Genomic DNA, 21,764 nt, shown 5'->3' with positions numbered 1-21,764 from the left:
CGCTCCATGCCGTAATAGTACGTCTCGGGAGTAACGGCCGTTTCGGCCGTCCTCCCGACACATACAGGAGCTGTGACGCTGCTGTCTTGTTCAGCAGCTGTCACAGCTCCTACAGCGGGGACCGATCGCTGTGTCCCCGCTGATTAACCCCTTAAAAGCCGCGTTCTATAGAGATCGCGGCTTTTTAGGGGTTAATCCGCCATCGCCGGCCTGCTACGCGATAGCGGCCGGCGATGGTGACTATGGCAACCGGACACCAAACAATGGCGTCCGGCTATGCCATAGACGGAAGCCTAGTGGGTCCTGACAACGTCAGGACCCACTATGCTTGCTGTCAGTGAGTAGCTGACAGTTCTAATACACTGCACTACGCATGTAGTGCAGTGTATTAGAATAGCGATCAGGGGCTCCTGCCCTCATGTCCCCTAGTGGGACAAAGTAATACAGTAAAAAAAAAGTTAAAAAAAGATGTGTAAAAATAAGAAAATAAAAGTTTTAAAAGTAATAAAAGTAAAAGTCCCACTTTTTCCCTTATCAGGCCTTTATTATTAATAAAAATATATAAACAAACAAATAAACTATACATAATTGGTATCGCCGCGTCCGTAACGGCCTGATCTACAAAATTATTTTGTTATTTATCCCGCACGGTGAACGCAGTAAAAAAAAATATTAATAAACCGTACCACAATCACAATTGTTTGGTCACTTCACCTCCCAAAAAATGGAATAAAAAGAGATCAAAAAGTCGCATGTACCTAAAAATGGTACTGATGGAAAATACAGTTCGTTACGCAAAAAATAAGTCCTCGCACGGCTTTATTGATTGAAAAATAAAAACGTTCTGGCTCTTAGAATAAGGTAACACAAAAAGTGAATGATTGTTTACAAAACGTATTTTATTGTGCAAACGCCATAAGACATAAAAAAAAACTATAAACATCTGGTATCGCCGTGATCGTATCGCCCCGCAGAATAAAGTTAATATATCATTTATAGCGCACGGTGAACGCTGTAAAAAAAAAAAGTATACAAAAACAATAGTAGAATTGCTGTTTATTAGTCACCACGCCACCTAAAAATGGAATAAAAACTGATCAAAAAGCCGCATGCACCCCATGAAAACTACAATGGATTCCTCAAGGGGTCTAGTTTCCAAATTGGGGTCACTTTTGGGGGGTTTCCAATGTTTTGGCACCACAAGACCTCTTCAAACCGGACATGGTGCCTAATAAAAAAGAGGGCTCAAAATCCGCTAGGTGCTCCTTTGCTTCGGAGGCCGGTGCTTCAGTCCATTACCGCCCGAGGGCAACATGTGGGATATTTCTCTAAACTGCAGAATCTGGGCAATAAGTATTGAGTTGCGTTTCTCTGATAAATCCTTTTGTGTTATAAAAAAAATGGTATAAAAAGAGTAAATTTCACCTCTACTTTGCTCTAAATTTCTGTGAAACACCTAAAGGGTTCATAAACTTTCTAAATGCTGTTGTGAATACTTTGAGGGGTCTAGTTTCTAAAATGGGGTGTTTGATAGGGGTTTCTAATATATGGTCCCCTCAAAGCAACTTCAGAAATGAACTGGAACCTAAAAAAATAAATAAATGAGGCAATACTTCGCTTCTTACATTATACTGATAATGAGCCGTGCCCACTCCGAGATGACCCCAGTTTTGACCGTTTGTATAAACGGAGACCCCTATTAGACCGTTCCAGTGCCCGGTTTTCCCAAGCATACACCCCCGAGAAGTGTTTTTCTATTGATGAGTCCCTGGTACATTTTAAAGGGAGGGTTCAATTCCGCCAGTACCTGCCAGGTAAGAGGGCAAGGTATGGCGTGAAGATGTATAAGCTGTGCGAGAGTGCATCAGGGTATACCTACAGGTTTAGGATATATGAAGGAAAGGCCACCCCCAAACCAGACTGCATCCTGGACTACAATAGGTACATGGGAGGGATGGACTTGTCAAATCAAGTCCTGAAGCCCTACAGCGCCATGCGGTGTAGTATAAGAAGCTGGCCGGGCACATCATACAGATGGCTTTGTACAATGCGTATGTGCTACGTCGATGTGCAGGCCAGAGGGGAACTTTCCTGGAATTTCAAGATCTAATCTTTAGGGACCAGGAAGGGGGGGCGCATCGTACCAGGGCAACACTTTCCAGGAGAAGGTCCCCAAACCGGTGGAAAGGGAAAGAGTCAAAAGAGGTGCAGAGTCTGCTATAAGGGGGATAAGGAAGAACACAATATACCAATGTGACACGTGTCCCGAAAAACCAGAGCTCTGTATAAAAGATTGTTTTAAAATGTATCATACATCCCTTGATTTTCAATTTACCCTGATGCACTCCGCACAGCTTACCCCCCTCATCTTTCCCTTCTGAGCCCTGCCGTGTGCCCAGGCAGCTAACAGCCACATGTAGGGTATTGTCGTACCCAGGAGAACCCACATTACAATTTAAGGGGTGTATATCTCCGGTGGCGCATGCTGGGCACACTATATTGGACACTGAAATGGCATATACATATATAAAATTGCAAATCTCACACTGCACCATCTGCTGCGCATTATCTTTTACACAGTACCTGTGGGGTCAAAATGCTCACTACACCTCTAGATGAATGTCTTAAGGGGTGTAGTTTTTAAAATGGGGTCACTTCTCGGGGGTTTCAACTGTACTGGTACCTCAGGGGCTTCTGCACACATGACTTAGCACCAGAAAAGCTCCAGTAGGCCAAATGGTGGTCCTTTCCTTCTGAGCCCTCCCATGGGCCCAAAGGGCAGTTTATCACCACAAATGGGGTATTGCCGCACTAAGGACAAATTGGGCAACAAAATGGGGTATGTTGTTCCTTGTGAAAATAAGAAATTTTGATCAAAAATGACATCTTATTGGAAAAAATATCATTTTTTTCATTTCACAGCCCAATTCAAATAGGTGCTGTGAAAAAACTGTGCGGTCAAAATGATAACAAAAACCATAAATGAATTCCTTGAGGGGTGTAGTTTCCAAAATGGGGTCACTTCTGGTAGGTTTCCATTGCTTTGATACCTCTGGGGCTCTGCAAATGCAACATGGCACCCGAAAACCAATCCAGCAAAATCTGGACTCCAACAAACACATAGCGCTCCTTTCCGTCTGAGCCCTCCCATGGGCCCAAACGGCAGTTTATCACCACAAATGGGGTATTGCCGCACTAAGGACAAATTGGGCAACAAAATGGGGTATGTTGTTCCCTGTGAAAATAAGAAATTTTGATCAAAAATGACATCTTATTGGAAAAAATATCATTTTTTTCATTTCACAGCCCAATTCAAATAGGTGCTGTGAAAAAACTGTGCGGTCAAAATGATAACAAAAACCATAAATGAATTCCTTGAGGGGTGTAATTTCCAAAATGGGGTCACTTCTGGTGGGTTTCCATTGTTTTGATACCTCAACGCCTCTTCAAACCTGGCATGCTGCCTAAAATATATTCTAATAAAAAAGAGGCCTCAAAATGCACTAGGTGCTTCTTTGCTTCTAGGGCTTGTGTTTTAGTCCACGAGCGCAGTAGGGCCACATGTGGGACATTTCTAAAAACTGCAGAATCTGGACAATACATATTTAGTAGTGTTTCTCTGGTAAAACCTTCTCTGTTACTAAAAAAAAATTGAATAAAATTGAAATTCAGCAGAAAAAATGAAATTTGCAAATTTAATTTCCACTTTGCTTTAATTCCTGTGAAATGCCTGAAGGGTTAAAAAACTTTCTATATGCTGTTTTGAATACTTTGAGGGGTCTAGTTTTTAAAATGGGGTGTTTTATGGGGGTTTCTAATACATAGGCCCCTCAAATCCACTTCAGAACTGAACTGGCACCTTCAAAAAAAGGCTTTTGAAATTTTCTTAAGAATATGAGAAATTGCTGTTTATGATCTAAGCCTTGTAACGTCCAAGAAAAATAAGAGAATGTTCAAAAAACGATGCCAATCTAAAGTAGACATATGGGAAATGTGAACTAGTAACTATTTTGGGTGGTATAACCGTCTGTTTTTCAAGCAGATGCATTTAAATTCTGAAAAATGCTATTTTTTGTAAATTTTCTCTAAATTTTGCAATTTCTCACAAATAAAGACTGAATATATCGACCAAATTTTACCACGAACATGAAGCCCAAAGTGTCACGAGAAAACAATCTCAGAATCGCTTGGATAGGTTTAAGCATTCCGACGTTATTACCACATAAAGTGAAATATGTCAGATTTGAAAAATGGGCTCTGAGCCTTAAGGCCCAAACTAGGCTGCGTCCTTAAGGGGTTAAGACCCACCTAACAATTTAATTTGTAGCTTTACTTACAATGCTTAAGACTGACCCTTGATGTAAAATTGTTGTCACATCAGCGTTTGTAAAATACAGGGATCCGTTGTTATTGGCAGGAGAAACTGCCAACGCTTACACATTTCATGTAAACATCTAGTATTGCAGTCCATGGGAGATCAAGCGGAGTCCTTCATAGCGGCAGCCACTTTGTTTGCTCTCCTTTCTAGTTAATAGTTGGGGTTTGCATCTATGAGATCCATGTTCCTTGGTAGGGCTTATGGACACGGCTTCTATTGATGGGACAATCCATTTGGCTTAGCGAATATCTTCTGTCACGTTATCATTTGTTATTATGACTGTTGCATAACATTGTCATTTTGTTTTTTCAGTTTCTCTCTTCAGACCAACCAGTTTACAGGTATGGCGTACCAGAGTGTCCTCCTTATCCACAGGACCCCTCTACGCACAGCAAGCCTGGATGAAGCAGTCATACCAAACACCTCACCCACCCATTGGCCAGGTATTGTTCCCGAAATACACCCCATTTACTTCCTAGTCCACTTACTACTAAAGCGATGTAAGTAGCACTAATGGGATCACTTACGTGCCGGATAGCTAATGCACATAAAATCTTTTTGGCCAGAAACTGTGAATATGTAATTTTCACTTTCTGAATAGGTAATACAAATTACTTGACCTTTTTGTCCTGGCATGTTTTTTTTAAAGCCATTGCCAAGGAGGCTCCTGCTTGACCAATAAATACATGAAATATGTTGTTGAATTCTAGCTTGAGGTATTTTTCTGCTTTCTGGCTTGGTCCTGTAATGTGCCTCATAGAAACCAGAGCCTGAGACTTTGCTGTCAGCTTGAAGGTGCAAGATACCCCCTCCACATGTTTAATAATAGCAATACTGTGTATTTCTTTTTCATTTTAGGAATAAGCAGTTTAATCCGCCTGCTTAATTCTGCTGGGGAAGAAGCCCAACCAGGCCTTACAATCCTGCTCTGTGAAATTCTCACTGCTGTGTACCTGAGTCTCTTCATCCACGGATTAGCCACTCACTCGAGCCAAGAGTTATTCTGCATTGTTGCTCATCCTTTGGGTGACAAAATGTGGTCTGCAGTCTTTGGTGGAGGGGCCCGAATTCCATGCAGGGGACAAATGCCTGTTAAACCAGTCACAGGTCAGTCATTGTTTAGACGTAATTGTAAGTGAAAGGGAAAAGCTGAAATGACAATGAATGTGATGTTGGTGTATTAAAATCCATTCTGTTCAGTACATTTGTGTGTGCCCGTAATGTATAGCACTGCAACCTGCTTGTTTGTTAGTAATGTTTTGTGTCGTCTTATTCGTCTCAATGTATGTGCCAAAAAATCCTTTGTTTTTACATATGGGAAAATATCATGTGGTATTGGACATAAAATAGCCTCCTTCCCCTCCCCCATCCTGAGTTATATACTGAACGTAGGTGCTCATTTGCTTCCACCCTAGAAAGGAGCAGGGGCTATTTTTTTGTATTTTAGCTTTTAACAACGCATAATGGGTATTGTGCTTGCTTTAGTTGCCTTGATCTGTTATGCTAGTACTGAAAACAATGTAGTTTAGCACAGTATTAACATCAGTGGTACATGGGACAAACTCCAACAATAGAGGGCCCTGTGCCCAGTATTTGGTCGTCCTCTTTTTTTCTATCTGTTGATTTTGATGAGAGAGGTGGCAATCCATAGACAACCTCATTCATGGCTCTCCAGAAAATCCTTCACTGCTGGAAAGTAGTACAGCCCCTCACAGTTCTATTCTCCAGCAGAGCCCCTATGTAGCTGCAGAGGTAGCTCATATGTTAGGTCTGCCCCTGGTTTTACGGTTAAATGGTTAAACATATTGTAAAATTAAGTTTTACTAAATTGAAACGTTTTTTTTCCCTATTTTTTTTACATACTGAGTAATATTGATGTACTATATAACGCTCCAAGAGAATTGGATAAAGGTGACAGACACTTTTCTGAGCCATAAATAAGAATAGATCCGGTGTACTTTTTTTTTTCTCCAAAACTTTTCACAAAATACAAATATTTTTATCTCACCAGTGGCATCTTCTAAGGCTATGTTCACACGGAGTTTTTTGCAGGAGGAAAATTCCTCCTGCAAAAACTGCTCCAGATGGTTTTTGCACAGTGGTTTGACAAAAACTCGTCAAAACACTCATCGAGGTTTTTTTTTTCCTCTTTCTGACTGATTGAAATGGGGTTTTGGTGGCGGAAACTTCCTCAAGATGGGTCATGATGCTTCTTTAACCGCGACGCGTTTTTTTTTACTCGCGGTAAAAAACTCGTCCAACTCCCATTGAAATCAATGGGAGGCATTTTCGGGCGGTTTTTGAAGAGTTTTGCGGCGTGGTTTCCGCGTCAAAAAAACTCTGTGTGAACAGGGCCTAAGGGTACACGAACATCTGACTCTAACATGTTAACGTTAAAAGCAAAAACACTGACTACGATATATCAGAAGTGTGCACCACCGCTCTTTTGCGCCATGCAACCCATATTTTACTATTTGACAGAAGTTGTATCATTGAACATAGTTACAATAAAACATAGGGCTGTAACTTGATGTGAACAGAGGCCTATGATTAGTACTCACAAGCAGCATTGTATGTAGTGGACTCCAGTTTAATCTATTAAACGCTGCAGCATCTTGCAGGAATTTCAGTTACTGATTCCCGGTGTTATTTCTGCAGTGCTGTATTGTTTTTATTTTTTTTAGGTGTGGGTGTTTATTGCGCCTAATATAATGATTAAAATATAGGTGCATGCGTGTTAAGCCTGAAATACTGCTTGTGTCAGTGAGCAATGGTAAGCAATGCTGTCTTTATAATTTGGTTGATTAAATACACTAGATCTTCCTCAGTTTGCTCAAGTGCTGTGTGAAAACCCTTTCTAAGTCCCTCTTATGCACTGAATGTTCTCTCTCTTTTTGTTTTGACAGGAAAATACTTTTCTATTCCTAGTCCTCATCAGGTAGTTGTGTTCTCCATGGAATGTGTTGGCTTTTCCAAAGCCCTTACTGCCATCAGTACCCATAGCCCTCCCAGCCCTCCAGGCAAGGAACTAGAGTTTAGTTGAGGCCAGTTTTTTTCTGGTTTTATTTCTCTTCCATCCCAAGATGATAGGCCAGCAATGGGAGATGTCCTTTTATTTTGCATTTTTATTTTTACTGGATTTCTAATTGTTAATTTATTGCCATCGTAGACAATTCTATACCTGGTACATGTTTTCCATACAAATAACATATTTTATACTGCCGAATTGATTAATAAGCTTGGTGTTGCAGTATAAGAACTTTTAAGACATAACTACAGACTATCAGTACTGCGGTAACTGTTTCTATTATTGATGGAAAAAGTAGTGAACTCTTCTATTGATGGAAAACTGTTAGAAATCCATCCAACCCCTCTCCCCCACCTTTTTTTTTTTTTTACTAACCGGTTATTGTGGCTAGTATTTTGCTTTCAGCCATATTGTGTGATTTGTGTGTTTAATAGTTTTGTAACCCTTTAAGTGAAGTGTTTGCCGTGCTGTTCAGTTAGGACTGCCCTGTCCATTTAACCTATTCTACTCCATAAATAGTTGTTGTTTTTTTGGGCGAATGATTGTATTTGTTTAGGATTCTGATGGACTCTGGGATAGACAGCTGAAATAATGCTGAAACCATGAGTATGCATCCCTGGGAAGAGTAGAAAGGGAGGGATCATCGGTAGATTGCTAAACTTCCTAAGACATGTAGCCAGTGGCGTAGCTATAGGGGTCGAAATTGCGACAGGGCCCTGAAGCCAGGGGGCCCGTGCCCCCCACCACCACATCAATAAAAAATTACTACAGTAACTGGGGCCACGGGCCCCGGTTACTATAGTAACTGGGGCCACGGGCCCCGGTTACTATAGTAACTGACAGTACTTACCCGCCTGGTTCCGGAGCACAGTGGATAGAGTCAGGACGTCCGCTGCGGCTGAAGAGGAGGGTAAGATTAATATCCCTGTCTGCTGAAGCTGATAGGTCGGGGTCCGACTCCCGGGACCCTGCCAAACAGCTGTTTTGAAGGGGCCGCAGCGCTCGAGCGCAGCTTCCCCTATATTCCGGTCACTTGCTCACACTGTGAATCCGTGTCAGCGCCTCAGTGTGAGCAAGTAAGGGAAATGAAGGGGAAGCAGCTCTCGTACGAGTGTTGCGGCCCCTTCAAAACAGCTGATTGGTGGGGGAGTCGGACCCCGACCCATCAGCTATTGATGGCCTATCCTGAGGATAGGGCATCAATGTTTAGGGACTGGACAACCCCTTAAAGCCTACGATGTAGCAGGCTTAGAGGGCCCATGAGACAGGATCACAGATTGTGTGATGCTGTGTGCTGGGCCCTGTATCTAAGCTAATCAAATGGTAGGCTTAGATACAGGGCCCATGTGTGATCCTGTCTGATGGGCCCTGTATATAAGCCTACCACATGGCCCTGCCTGTACAGTACCTCTGAAGAAGAAAGCTTGGAAGACAGGTCAGGTGTGTGCGGAAAGGGAACTTCATGATGCTCTATCCCCAGGAAAGCTCTAGTAACGTAGCTTTACCGGTAGCGATAAAAAGTAGTGAGGGACTTGAGTGTGGACACACGTCAGGCCATGAAGCTGCCAAAGCCGCTAACAGGAAGAGTCTGAAATAACCTGGGGGGAAAGCATCGCTAGGCTTGGATATGGCATCCTTGATACCGGAAGCCAAATCGCAGCAGCAGCAAGTAGGTTTGCTTATGCTGCTTCGAGACCCCGCGCATCATGGAGTTCCCATTCTGCACACGCCTGACCCATGTCAGTTAAGCGGAGGGCTAAAACGCAGTGTGAAAGGGCCCTTAGGCCGATTTCATACAGACCTAATACTAATATTGAACTGTTACTGTTAGATCAACATTGAACATTGGTATGGGGGGGGGGGGCACAATGCAGACACTAAAATGCAATCATATTATGGCATAATTATCTTTTTGCTAAAAGCTATATAATAATCTTGTCCGCTTATCCTGCTCTCCAGAAATAGGACAGCATGTTCAACATGACAGATCCGCTTTCTGTATTCATTTTGTTTAGTTATTGGTAGAGCTATGGCAAGAATTCACATATTGTTTAATGGCAGACGGTGTTTATTCTTTATTTTTATTTATTTTTTTTCAATCAACTTGGACTAGTTGTATTTCAATGGAATAATTTTGGGGTACATAAAATACTTTTCAACTTTTTAACATTATTTTTTTGATGTTTTAGTACTTTTGCACAATTAAAAACATGTTTTATGAAAAAGAAAATAATTTTTTGTGTCGCTGCATTCTGGGTGCCGTAACTTTTTAATTTTTCCATCGACTTAGCTGGATAACAGCTTGTTTTTTTTACGGTATGTGTATTAATTTTTATTGTTACTGATTTGGGGAGCATGCAACTTATTGCTTGACTTTTTTTCATTAAGTTCTTTGTAGGGGAATAAGTTAGGAAAAAACGAACTTCGCCATAGTTTTTTTTTTTTTTTTTTTTTTTAGTTTGAAATGTATTAATTTTTTTATAGTTTTACAATTTTTACTGAATAAAATTGTTTTTATGTACAAATGGTTATTTCATTATTTTTTTTTTTAATCCTACTGGGGAAGCTGCGACCATTTGATCACTTTTATAATACTTCGGAATACAGAGTACGACTGACTGACATCCTATTGGCCTGATGGGCTGACAGAGGATGTCACCGCATCCAGGGGATTTAAAGAGCCAGGATCAGTTTTCTCTGATTCCTGTTAGAGTGGGATGTCGACTGTGTAATGCAGTCCGTGCACGGTTTTGCCGAGCGATTATTTGACGCGTGAAAAAAAAGACGGTGCCATTTTTTAATTGAAAACACCCAAACCCTTACCTTGCATTCCTTTAAAGAGTGATCCTAAATTCTTAGCAGAGGGTTACAGGTTTTTTCTTGATGTGAAGCTATTTTATTATCTTCACCCTCCTCTGTCTCTAGTTATTAATTTTAGCAATTTTTTATATTTGCATGCTACTTGCAGTTTTCTAATGTGATATGTGTTGCGCACATACAGTTTTGTCCTTTTATTTCAAGTTTGCTTCAATTAACTACAATATCCTTGAAACTATATTGAATTACATCCTGCTCGCCTTGGTCTAGTAAAGTAACTTGACATGGGGTAGATTAAACGTTTGAGGTCATTAGGTTTCAGTTTCTTGATCATAATGGCTAAATGGTCCAATGCTATTTCACACTTTTTTGGCTTCTAAGACCATTCTTTTAATCCTGACCACTTTACGTTGGGCATGTGCATGCAGTTTGTGCATGTTTTGGTTTTTCAGTTTCTTATATGTAGAATATTCTGTGTTGTATTTCAGCTTAAGTAATCACAGGTTTATCTAAGGTAAGTTTATTCTAGTTAACATATTTCTTACAGGAAGACTACTAAAACCAGTGCCAACTTATAGATCGATCTTATAGATTTGTTTAATTTATAACTTATGAATTCACTTTAAAGGTTCAGTTGTATGTGTGTGTGTGTGTGTGTGTGTGTGTGTGTGTGTATATATATATATATATATATATATATATATATATATATATATAATACACACACACACACGGGTAGAAAAAAGCAGCACTTCGTAGTATAATGGCGGGTGCTGTGCGGTCCTGACCTTGATCCAAACGGTCCTATAGACATATGAAAAAATGATCGCAGCCCTCCAAAGGTTGATTTCAAATAAAGATGTGATTTATTATTCCATGTCCAATATCCAGCTACGTTTCTGTCCTCTCACAGGACTGAAATAAATGTGTGTGTGTATATATATATATGTATAAATGTAGCCCAGTGAAATAAATCTCTACCTTTTACGATGCTGGGCTGTAAGTAGAAATCATAAGGCTACATCAAAGCTTTTTTTGGCTAGCCACACCATTACTGCACCAAAAAAAACAACCGGCAAGCATGGTTTATAAATACATGCCGTTTTAGACATGGTTTTGTTTGCAATCCACGCCCCATGGGCCACCTAAAAAGAACTTGTCACAAGGTTGTCATCATTGTGCTGCCTTAGAGCTGTACTAGTGAATGTAAACAGCCTCCCCAAGTCACAAAGAGGGAGATTAAAAAGAAAGGAGTTCCAGAGTTGGCCATAGCTAGTGTTGTTTTGGGAGATCATCAGTTCCCTTTCTAGAAGAGCATTCAGGCAGGAAGGCTGCAACTTACCCCTTCACCTGACGCTAGCACAGAGCAGAGGTTATAAAGGCTCAGGTGGAAGTACTCAGTTGGTAGTCTAGGCTCAGGAAATGGGTGACAGGGCAAGAAGCACCCAAAAGTACAGATGGGGTCATGAGTCTTTGGGGAAAGTAGATACAGAAGAATGGCTAAATGATAGAGAACCTGCAAGGATGGGATGTAACACATAATGTGCTAAATGATTCTACAGAACCATTGACTAAGACATGGTTTCACATTTGTGATTGTTATGAATTGTCCAGTGCGGGGCACAGTAATCCTAGTTTTATTTAAAACTGAAACAATCACAGCAGTAACAATGCAAGAGGTGACTTTTCACAGCAATGCAAGGGTTAAATGTTTTACAGCTTCGTTGAGTGGGAAGAGGACACTGGCCTTTGACTTTCTGCGGCACAAAGCCATAAACTCCACAGGATGCCCCTGTTTAGACCTGACCTGTACATGACCACTCTAGTTGATATCCCATTTCCCAGTAATGTGGTAGAGGACCAAGTACCAGAGGGTTGATGTGTGAATGGAAATTAATTTTACGGTGAAGTTGGTGCTATATAAATGAATAAAGAAACCTTTTCCTGTGGTCACATGGCACCTTACGTGATTTCTTTCCAGTTAGCTGCTCTGAAAGGATCATGATATACTCTATGCTCCACGACTCTTTAGAAACCGAGTCAAAGCTCCTTTTTAGGGCTGCTGAGTGGCAGAGTAAACCATGTGATCATCTACAACGTGCTGCCTTTCACCCAACCCCCATGCCACCGTTTTGCACTTTAATGTGGCGATTTAATGGGTATATCTGAACTGCTTCTATTGCTTAGTGCTTTTATTGTGGTTTTTATCCACATTTTCTGATGCTAAAAAATCAAAGGATTTTCCTGTAATAGCCAACTATATAGCTGAGCCCACAACGTAATGCCCATATTATTGTACTGATTTTGTTGTATGTGGTCAGCAACCTTTGGCGCTCCAGCTGTTCTGAAACTACAACTCCCATCATGCTCTTACAGCCAATGGCTTTATTATTCCAGCCACAAGCAGTCAGGGCATGCTGGGAATTGTAGTTTCACAACAGCTGGAGTGCTGAAGGTTACTGACCCCTGCCATAAGGTTTTGTATATCCCATACCCCACCATAAAATGTATAGATACACAGGGAAATATACTGTAAATTCTCATACCACCAAAAATGATGTAAGCAGCAGTGGTGTCCTTCTCTCCTGCTACTGCATATGTAGATACTGGATGGGACAGAGAGAGAGGACGTGCTCATTCCCTCATCTTACCTACTGAAGAATTAAGCAAGGGAGTGAGGAGGCCAAACCATCACAATATCCCATAGCAGCTGCATCACATTGCCTTGGCAATTATTATGCCTATGTAAGCTAGAAAAATATTATCTGGGATCTGAGTGGGTGCTGCGAACAATTTCTTTGTATTTCTATTTATTAAGCCTGTTGTATGCGTTTTGCATTACTAGTACAGGTTTTTTTTCTTACCTGTATGCTTACTGCTTATGTTTATACGTTCTTTCCGTTTGCATTTGAAAAAAAAGATGTTCGAAGACACTTTATTTGTATTTTTCATTCTTATTTTTTTTTTTCATTATTTTGTAGTTGTTTCTTCTCCAGTTGAAGAAAATGACAAGGCTTCAAAACTATTCAGGCTTTCTACAAAAACTCACCTCAAAGAGAGTCCATCTGTTTTTGCTTCACCATTGTTAGACCAGGGTTCATCCATTTTTCGTGAGAAGTTCATCCCACCAGAACTCAGCATCTGGGATTATTTCATAGCAAAGGTACATGGTTATAAATGAATCAATCTGTGGGTGTATAGTGTGGGTGTATAGTGTGTGTGTGTGTGTGTGTGTGTGTGTGTGTGTGTACATACAATCTGTAAATAAGGTTCTGTTCACACCACTTTCAGTGTGTACGTTGGGAAATTGTCTGGAGGTATAGGCCAGACTTTTTGCGTTTTGTATGGTAAGCAGTTGTATACATCTACTGTTGACCGCCATTGTAAACAATGTCATGTCTATGTATTGAAAAGTGCTGTTGACTACACTTTACAGTACAGCTGAAAAAAGGTTATGTCAGCCAAATATAAGCTAAAAGTACAATCTTTCGGCATATTTTCATCACAAGCTATGGATATGCACATGGATTACACCGGTGGCATTTGCAGGCGCTTAAAGAGGCTCTGTCACCAGATTATAAGTGCCCTATCTCCTACATAATCTGATTGGCGCTGTAATGTAGATAACAGTGGTTTTTATTTTGAAAAACAATCATTTTTGAGCAAGTTACGAACAATTTTAGATTTATGCTAATTAGTTTCTTAATACTTAATAAATAATTATTTTTACCAACTGGGCGTTGTACAGAGGAGTGTATGCCGCTGACCAATCAGTGACCAATCAGCGTCATACACTTCTCATTGTTCCAGCCCATTGTTACAGTGTGATTGTGCAGTGAAAGAAGCTGGGCTGGAACAATGATAAGTGGATGACGCTGATTAGTCACTGGTTGGTCACTGTCCTACACTCCTCTGTACAACACCCAGTTGGTAAAAAGTAAAAACACGCCCAGTTGTCTATTAAGAACGAATTAGCATAAATCTAAAATTGCTCATAACTTGCTCAAAAATGATCGTTTTTCAAAATAGAAACCATTGTTATCTACATTACAGCGCCGATCAGATTACAATCCCCATATGAACTCCAAAAGCATTAATAATCAGGGCTGGGTACGGATTACTACACGAACGTCCCCCCAAAATTTACCACACAGGCAGCTCCATATAATAGGCTATACACCGAAGGACAGAAAGGAGCCATAAATCCAATTTATATCCAAAGTACAACTTTTATTGAACATATATCACATATCACAAACAAAGTTTAAAAAAAATAAAATGAGAACAAGACCCTAGTATGAACACTGGAGCAATTGTTAAAACTTGCAGGATAGTATCCACAGGTATAAAGGCTATATAAATGAATTGCGTAGATTGGGTACAGAACCCAAAGAGGGAATTACCCTATTATTAATCCAATAGACCCTATTAGTATAGTCAAATAAGTAAAAAATAAGAGGGAATGGAAAAAATTGAATAAAGTAATAGTACTTCAAAGTATCATTTATATCCGGCCGCCTTACCCATGACAGCAAGGAAAAGTAGTAGTTGATACTTGCTCCTTCACATGGACCCCAACGTGCGTTTCGCTACGGTTGCTTCCTCAGGGGGGATGTGTGTGTATGTCCTAGTGTTGACAGCCCTTAAATAGTGTATGGAGCGTCGCTCATGCGGTGAATAATGGTGCATCTCAAAGGATGCGGCCGGAAGCGAGGCCAGCCCCACTTCCTGTTCCAGGCACAGCAGCGCGTCTCCGGATACCCGGCGCGTACGGGAGTTCCGGACATGCACAATGGGCTTTTGGAAACGGAGAGGGCAAAGCGTCGCCGCCAGCAGCCGACACTGACATGCGCACTTCAACGCATGAGGGACTCCAGTATCGTAAGTAGGAGAATTTATTTCCAGTAATGTTAGTGGCCTTATGTACAAAAAAAATCCTTTTTTTTAATAAAAAACAACAATAGATGGCCTAAGAAAGCAGATTATATGTCATTATATGTAAGAACTGGTATTATATGACTCTAAGTGGGGACCTAATTGGCAATAGCAAAGAAGTACCTATAAGCATGAAAAAAATCTTGCCTCATATGAATGCATAATGCAAGTGAGGTGAAAAATATAATAATGACATAAGAAATAATGAAAAAATGCAACACACAAGAATAGTGATGAATACCAAAAAATATACAATAAAAACGCTAATGTGAATGAACAAATATAATGGTGGTTTCTCTTGGCTCAAATACCCACAAAATCTCTCTCAGACCGGAGCAGGCAAAACTAAATTGGGTATGATCCAACAAATACCCTAAATAGCATATATAAAGTACAGTGAAGTTTACCGCTCAGACGGCACTGGTAACAGTCCAATATCATTCAGTATAGACACTCTCTCCCAGAAAAATGCAGTGGACAGTCCGCAATCCAATGAGGGTGTGGATGGTAATTCTTATCCTTGTAGTTCCACCAAGCTCCTTATCGTCTCCCTCCACATTCAAAGAACTCCTGGTAGGAAAAGGATCTTATGTCTCTAATAGATGGAAAAAGGAAGACACATAGTGCAACACCCTCTGAAAAAGATTGCTCCACGCCAAGTTTAATCCATACTCACAGAAGTAACAAGAAATAAAAGCATCAAGGTAAGTAAAAATCTTTAAAATTTCTAGGCGGCACGCCAAACACTCTCGCCCGAGTGGGGACCTAATTGGCAATAGCAAAGAAGTACCTATAAGCATGAAAAAAATGAAAAAAATCTTGCCTCATATGAATGCATAATGCAAGTGAGGTGAAAAATATAATAATGACATAAGAAATAATGAAAAAATGCAACACACAAGAATAGTGATGAATACCAAAAAATATACAATAAAAACGCTAATGTGAATGCACTTTGTAAAAGTGTTTTAAATTCAGTGAGAGTGAGACAAATCAAATAGTCCAAAAAAATCGTTTGAAAGAATTAAATACATTATAATAATTCATTCATAAAAAAATGACAGAAAATTACATAGATTAAATAACTTGTTGTCACAAACACAGACAACCATAGAATAGTGTAATTATAAGAACGTGAAAAAATACATCTCAAGTGATAAAAATTAATGTGACACAAAATCTTTTTGTTACATCATCCAATTATTGCAAGAAAGCATGCTATGGTTACCTAACGTACGTCATGGATAATACATAGTAACAGATGCTTACAATAAAATTGATAAATGTGTCGAGCAAAAATGGTTATATCTTTCCCCTTTCAAGTAAAAACACGATAGATAGTAGGGATTTATGGAAATGGAACAAAGCTTAACTTTTCATTGAGACCTTGAGGTGTCATGGATCCCAACATGACAATCCATTTACACTCTCTTTGTGCCAGAACTCTCTTCACATTGCCCCCCCTGATGCCACAATGTATCTTATCTATACCACATACTGATAAAGTTCTAGGATTGCAGTCGTGGTATAATTTAAAATGTCTAGGTAGGGTTTTGAGCATTGTTAAGTCCTCAATTTCATTTGCTCCCATAATGTCTCGCACATGCTCTCTTGTGCGGATTCTCAATTCTCTGGAAGTGAGTCCAATGTATATTTTAGGACATCCACATGTGGCATAGTATAGCACATGTGTGGTACTGCATGAAATATACTCCCTAATGTTAAAATGCCTCATTCCATCAGCTGAGGAAAAATTCACTGCTCGACAAATATTCGCGCAGGCTCTACAATCACCACATGGGTAACATCCCTTTCTTGGACCCGAGACCCAAAGGGACATACCTGACGTGGGATTTAGTGACTTCTGACAAGAAAATCTTTTAGATTTTTGGATCTTCTGGCTGTCATCATTGGCCTTTCAGATAGATTTTGGGCCAGTTATGGCTCAGATCTTAGAATGGGCCAGTGTTTTTGCAAGATTGCTCTCATTTTGTTCCACTGTCCATTATATGTTGATATAAATCGTACCCCTGGCTCGATCGACCGTTGTTGTTTGGATCTTAGGAGGTCGTCCCGTGGAGTTATTTTTGCTCTCCTATAGCCAGATTTGAACATTCTATTACTATAACCCCTATCTCTGAATAGCGATCTCAAATCTTTGGATTGCTGTTCAAACAAAACATCAGAAGAGCAGATCCGCTTCATCCTGAGGAACTGACCAACTGGGATGGCTTTAATGGTGGACGGAGTGTGAGCTGACGATGCATGAAGCAAAGAGTTAACTGATGTGGATTTTCGAAAGACGTCAGTATGCAGAAAGCCTAGACCATCCGTAAAGATCTGTATGTCCAGGAATTCTACATATTGCTGATGGTATTTGTATGTGAGCTTAATGTTAAATGGATTATTATTTGCTGCATGAAACTCGTCAGCCCAGTCACTCTACACGAGCATAAGACATCATGATGGGGTGGAGGCGGTCCGCTTCTTCCTCGGTACTGGCAACTGTGATGGCCAGTTATCTGATTTTATTTTGGAATTACTACAATTCATCCTTAGCCACAACCTTTTTGTATTCAAAGACTGTTTATTATGTACAGAGCCAGGGTACTGCAATGGGCGTGGCGTGCGCGCCATCCTATGCGAATCTGTTTCTTGGTTTTTGGGAGAGGCGGGTTTTCCATGGGGATGGCACCTGCGCCGCGGACCAGGTGCATCTGTGGCTATGTTACATCGATGACATTTTCTTTATTTGGCTGGGTACGGAGTCTGGGCTGACGAGCAGCAATTAAATAATAATCCATTTAACATTAAGCTCACATACAAATACCATCGGCAATATGTAGGATTATGTAAGGATGCAATATGCAAAAATTTTTTTTGTACATAAGGCCACTAACATTACTGGAAATAAATTCTCCTACTTACGATACTGGAGTCCCTCATGCGGTGAAGTGCGCATGTCCGTGTCGGCTGCTGGCGGCGACGCTTTGCCCTCTCCGTTTCCAAAGGCCCATTGCGCATGTCCGGAACTCCCGTACGCGTTGGTTTTTCCGGAGACGCGCTGCTGTGCCTGGTACTGGAAATGGGGCTGGCCTCGCTTCCGGCCGCGTCATTTGAGATGCGCCATTATTCACCGCATGAGCGACGCTCCATACACTATTTAAGGGCTGTCAACACTAGGACATACACACACACACATCCTCCCTGAGGAAGCAACCGTAGCGAAACGCGCGTTGGGGTCCATGTGAAGGAGCAAGTATCAACTATTATTACTTTTCCTTGCTGTCATGGGTAAGGCTGTCGGATATAAATGATACTTTGAAGTACTATTACTTTATTTAATTTTTTCCATTCCCTCTTATTTTTTTACTTATTTGACTATACTAATAGGGTCTATTGGATTAATAATAGGGTAATTCCCTCTTTGGGTTCTGTACCCAATCTACGCAATTCATTTATATAGCCTTTATACCTGTGGATACTATCCTGCAAGTTTTAACAATTGCTCCAGTGTTCATACTAGGGTCTTGTTCTCATTTTATTGTTTTTAAACTTTGTTTGTGATATGTGATATATGTTCTACTTTGGATACAAATTGGCTTTATGGCTCCTTTCTGTCCTGTGTATAGCCGATCAGATTATGTAGGAGATGGGGCTCTTCTAATGTGGTGACAGAGCCTCTTTAAGCTGAATGTACACCAAATGCAGTGTGAACATAGCCTAAGTAAGCTGGTGTTTTTGTGTTTTTCTTATGACCACTTGTACTGTATGTTAGATGCATTTAGTAAATATTATTAATGATTTATATATCACATCCTATTCCTTGGTGCTTTATGGTACAGTATAAAATGAGTAAAAATGCTGGTACTAATGCAGATACAAAGCTATTACAATATACAGTATTTTATCCCAGTCTGTCCTCAGACAACACATTTCTACAGGAACAATTTTGCCAAAGCAGTTTGGTCAGACTTGCACATATAGAGCGCATCTCCTGAGCAATTGTGGCTCCTGTTGGGCCCCCCCCCCTCCACTCCCCAGCTTATTGCTGAGAAGGATCATTTGCATGCCTGACCTCCAAGTACTTGGTAAGAAATACTGTATACGAATATGCCCCTTTTACTACATTGTAATATTGATGGGTTGGCGGTCAGAATTACACAGAAAGATGATGTATGCGTGCTATCAAGTAATTGAAATCAAAAGATGGTAACAGTACGTCAATTATAAGAATAAATAAAAACACAAATAAAAGTATAAAATAATGGGGGAGTTTAAGTGTTAGTTGAAGCTAAACTAAAAGTACTTTTTTTTTTTTCCTTCAGCCTTTCTTACCACTGTCACAGAATAGACTCGAATATGATTCTGAGGACAGCCAAGGTAGTGATGGTGAGGAAGAAGATGATGTTTCATTATCTGATGTCCAGATTCAAGAACACTCAAATCCTAACTCATACAGGTACAATTGCAGCATAACAGAGGTAGAAAGGTTGTTAAAACAATTTATACTGTAGAAACCTTGCTAGGAACAATATAACCTACAGGGCATGCAGAAGTTGCCGTTGTACTGGGGCCTTGGTGCCTGAGGGAACCCAATAGCACATCTGCTACAAAGCAGCAGTGCTATGAATGACGAGTGATAGTTGGGAGGACCCTGTCTATAGATCGGAGAGATTCACATTACACCTCTGAATGATTTCAATAAATAAAATGTCAAGCAAAAGTCCTTGCAATGCCTTGTTCGGGCTTGTAACATAACAAAGCTAAATAAAATATTACCTTAGTTTATTGGACAAAATATATTTTACTTATTTGCTATTTTGAATAAGTACGATTGCTAAGAAACTGAAAATATTCGTGGTATGGATATTTGGTTTAGTTTTGCTCACGTTAGGTCTTACGCGATATCCATTATCTGTTGTATGCAGTTTGTAGGAACTGCTTTCCTTCCTGTATAAGAGCTAATGTGATTTGTCAGACTGAAGTAGTGCCTGCAGTCTCGTGTATCCCTTAGTTTTTGAGGCTTAGGGTAACTTAATTAACAGTCTTAAGTGGAGTATTGGCCTACTGTCATCCCATAATTCTGTTTTCTTAGATACCATTTGTTATTGATTTTGTTTCCTTTAAATTTAATATACTATAGTGTAAGATAGCTATATCTCAGCAATCCTGGATATAAAGATAAGCATTCGGTTGTTTAAAACTGATCTAGTTAGGGCGGGTGCCCTTAAATCGACTCCACATCTTGCCATATCTGCTTTACTCAAGGTATGTGATTTGGAGAGTTTTTCCTGTAACACTAGCCATATCTGATGCAAAGAAGTCCACATGGCTCCAATGTGAAGTACCTGACTTAGTGCAATGTATGTGAATGTTAAATATTTTCTACTACTACTCAAGATTTCTCTCCTATTCAAGTCACTGTTGTCCATAAGGTAACAAAAATAGGACTGCAGCAATTCATACTGGTGACAGGAGAATTTTTTAAATCCTTTTCAGGCATGTTACGTTGAATATCTCCAAGATCTACTATTGTCTCTAAACAGACACACTGTTCTACATATTTGATTTCTTTAGTCTCAGAGTTCTCTTTTAGAATTTGTATTCTTTTTAAAAGGCTTTGTTGTATAACTTTCATCACAAGTAGCTATAGCGAGCTGAAAACACTTCTTATGGTAGATGACCTTGTCTAGGAATTTTTCATCCACTTATGTTGTGTTTTACATTACAGTTGGGCTCTAATGCGTCTTACTATGGTCCAGTTTGTGCTTCAGAATCTGAAGAGCTTTTACCCATTAGCTGGACATGAACTTTCAGGTAAATATTTGGGGTAATACTTATCAGTCTAGTGGTTGTAAGAAAATTAGACTTCAGGACAAAGTGTGTCTGTCATGAGATGGATGATCATTAAAAATGGGTATCGAAAAGAATACTAGGGTTAAAGAGACTCTGTCACCACATTATAAGTGCCCTATCTCCTACATAAGGAGATCGGCGCTGTAATGTAGGTGACAGCAGTGTTTTTATTTAGAGAAATGATCTATTTTTACCACGTTATTAGCGATTTTAGTTTTATGCTAATTGCTTTCTTCATGCCCAACTGGGCGTGTTTTTACTTTAGACTAAGTGGGCGTTGTACAGAGGAGTGTATGACGCTGACCAATTAGCATCATGCACTCCTCTCCATTCATTTAGTCAGCGCATAGGGATCCAGCTAGATCCTTATATTCTGTCTTATACTGACACATTAACGTTACTGAAGTGTTTAGACGGTGAATAGACATTCTTACCAGCCAGGACGGGATGTCTATTCACAATCCCGACACTTCATTAAAGTTTCTTTGGTACTTACAGCAGAGCAAGCGTAATCTTGCTGTAACTTGTCATTTACAGCGTGATCTCGCGAGATCACGCTTGCTCTGCTGTAAGTACCACAGCAGTGCAGTGCTGCAGCGCTGTAATGTAGATAACCGTGGTTTTTATTTTTAAAAACTATAATTTTTGAGCAAGTTATGACCAATTTTAGATTTATGCTAATTAGTTCTTAATGGACAACTGGGCGTGTTTTTACTTTTTACCAACTGGGCGTTGTACATAGGAGTG

General features: G+C 40.1%; 1 protein-coding gene across 2 annotated transcripts in view; it reads left to right on the top strand.

The window, feature by feature from the left end:
- DMXL1 (Dmx like 1) overlaps window positions 1-21,764 on the top strand; it is a 199,971-nt gene that overhangs the window by 140,433 nt on the left and 37,774 nt on the right. For both annotated transcript variants that reach the window (XM_075836306.1, XM_075836297.1), the window contains exons 27-31: window positions 4,691-4,821; window positions 5,237-5,485; window positions 13,205-13,386; window positions 19,487-19,620; window positions 20,893-20,978. In XM_075836306.1, the coding sequence (XP_075692421.1) occupies window positions 4,691-4,821; window positions 5,237-5,485; window positions 13,205-13,386; window positions 19,487-19,620; window positions 20,893-20,978 (782 nt within the window). The remainder of the gene's footprint in view (window positions 1-4,690; window positions 4,822-5,236; window positions 5,486-13,204; window positions 13,387-19,486; window positions 19,621-20,892; window positions 20,979-21,764) is intronic.

The sequence above is a fragment of the Rhinoderma darwinii genome, chromosome 1, assembly GCF_050947455.1.
Source record: "Rhinoderma darwinii isolate aRhiDar2 chromosome 1, aRhiDar2.hap1, whole genome shotgun sequence".
NCBI classification, from domain to species: Eukaryota; Metazoa; Chordata; class Amphibia; order Anura; family Rhinodermatidae; genus Rhinoderma; species Rhinoderma darwinii.
This window is presented reverse-complemented; position numbering and strand designations above follow the sequence as displayed.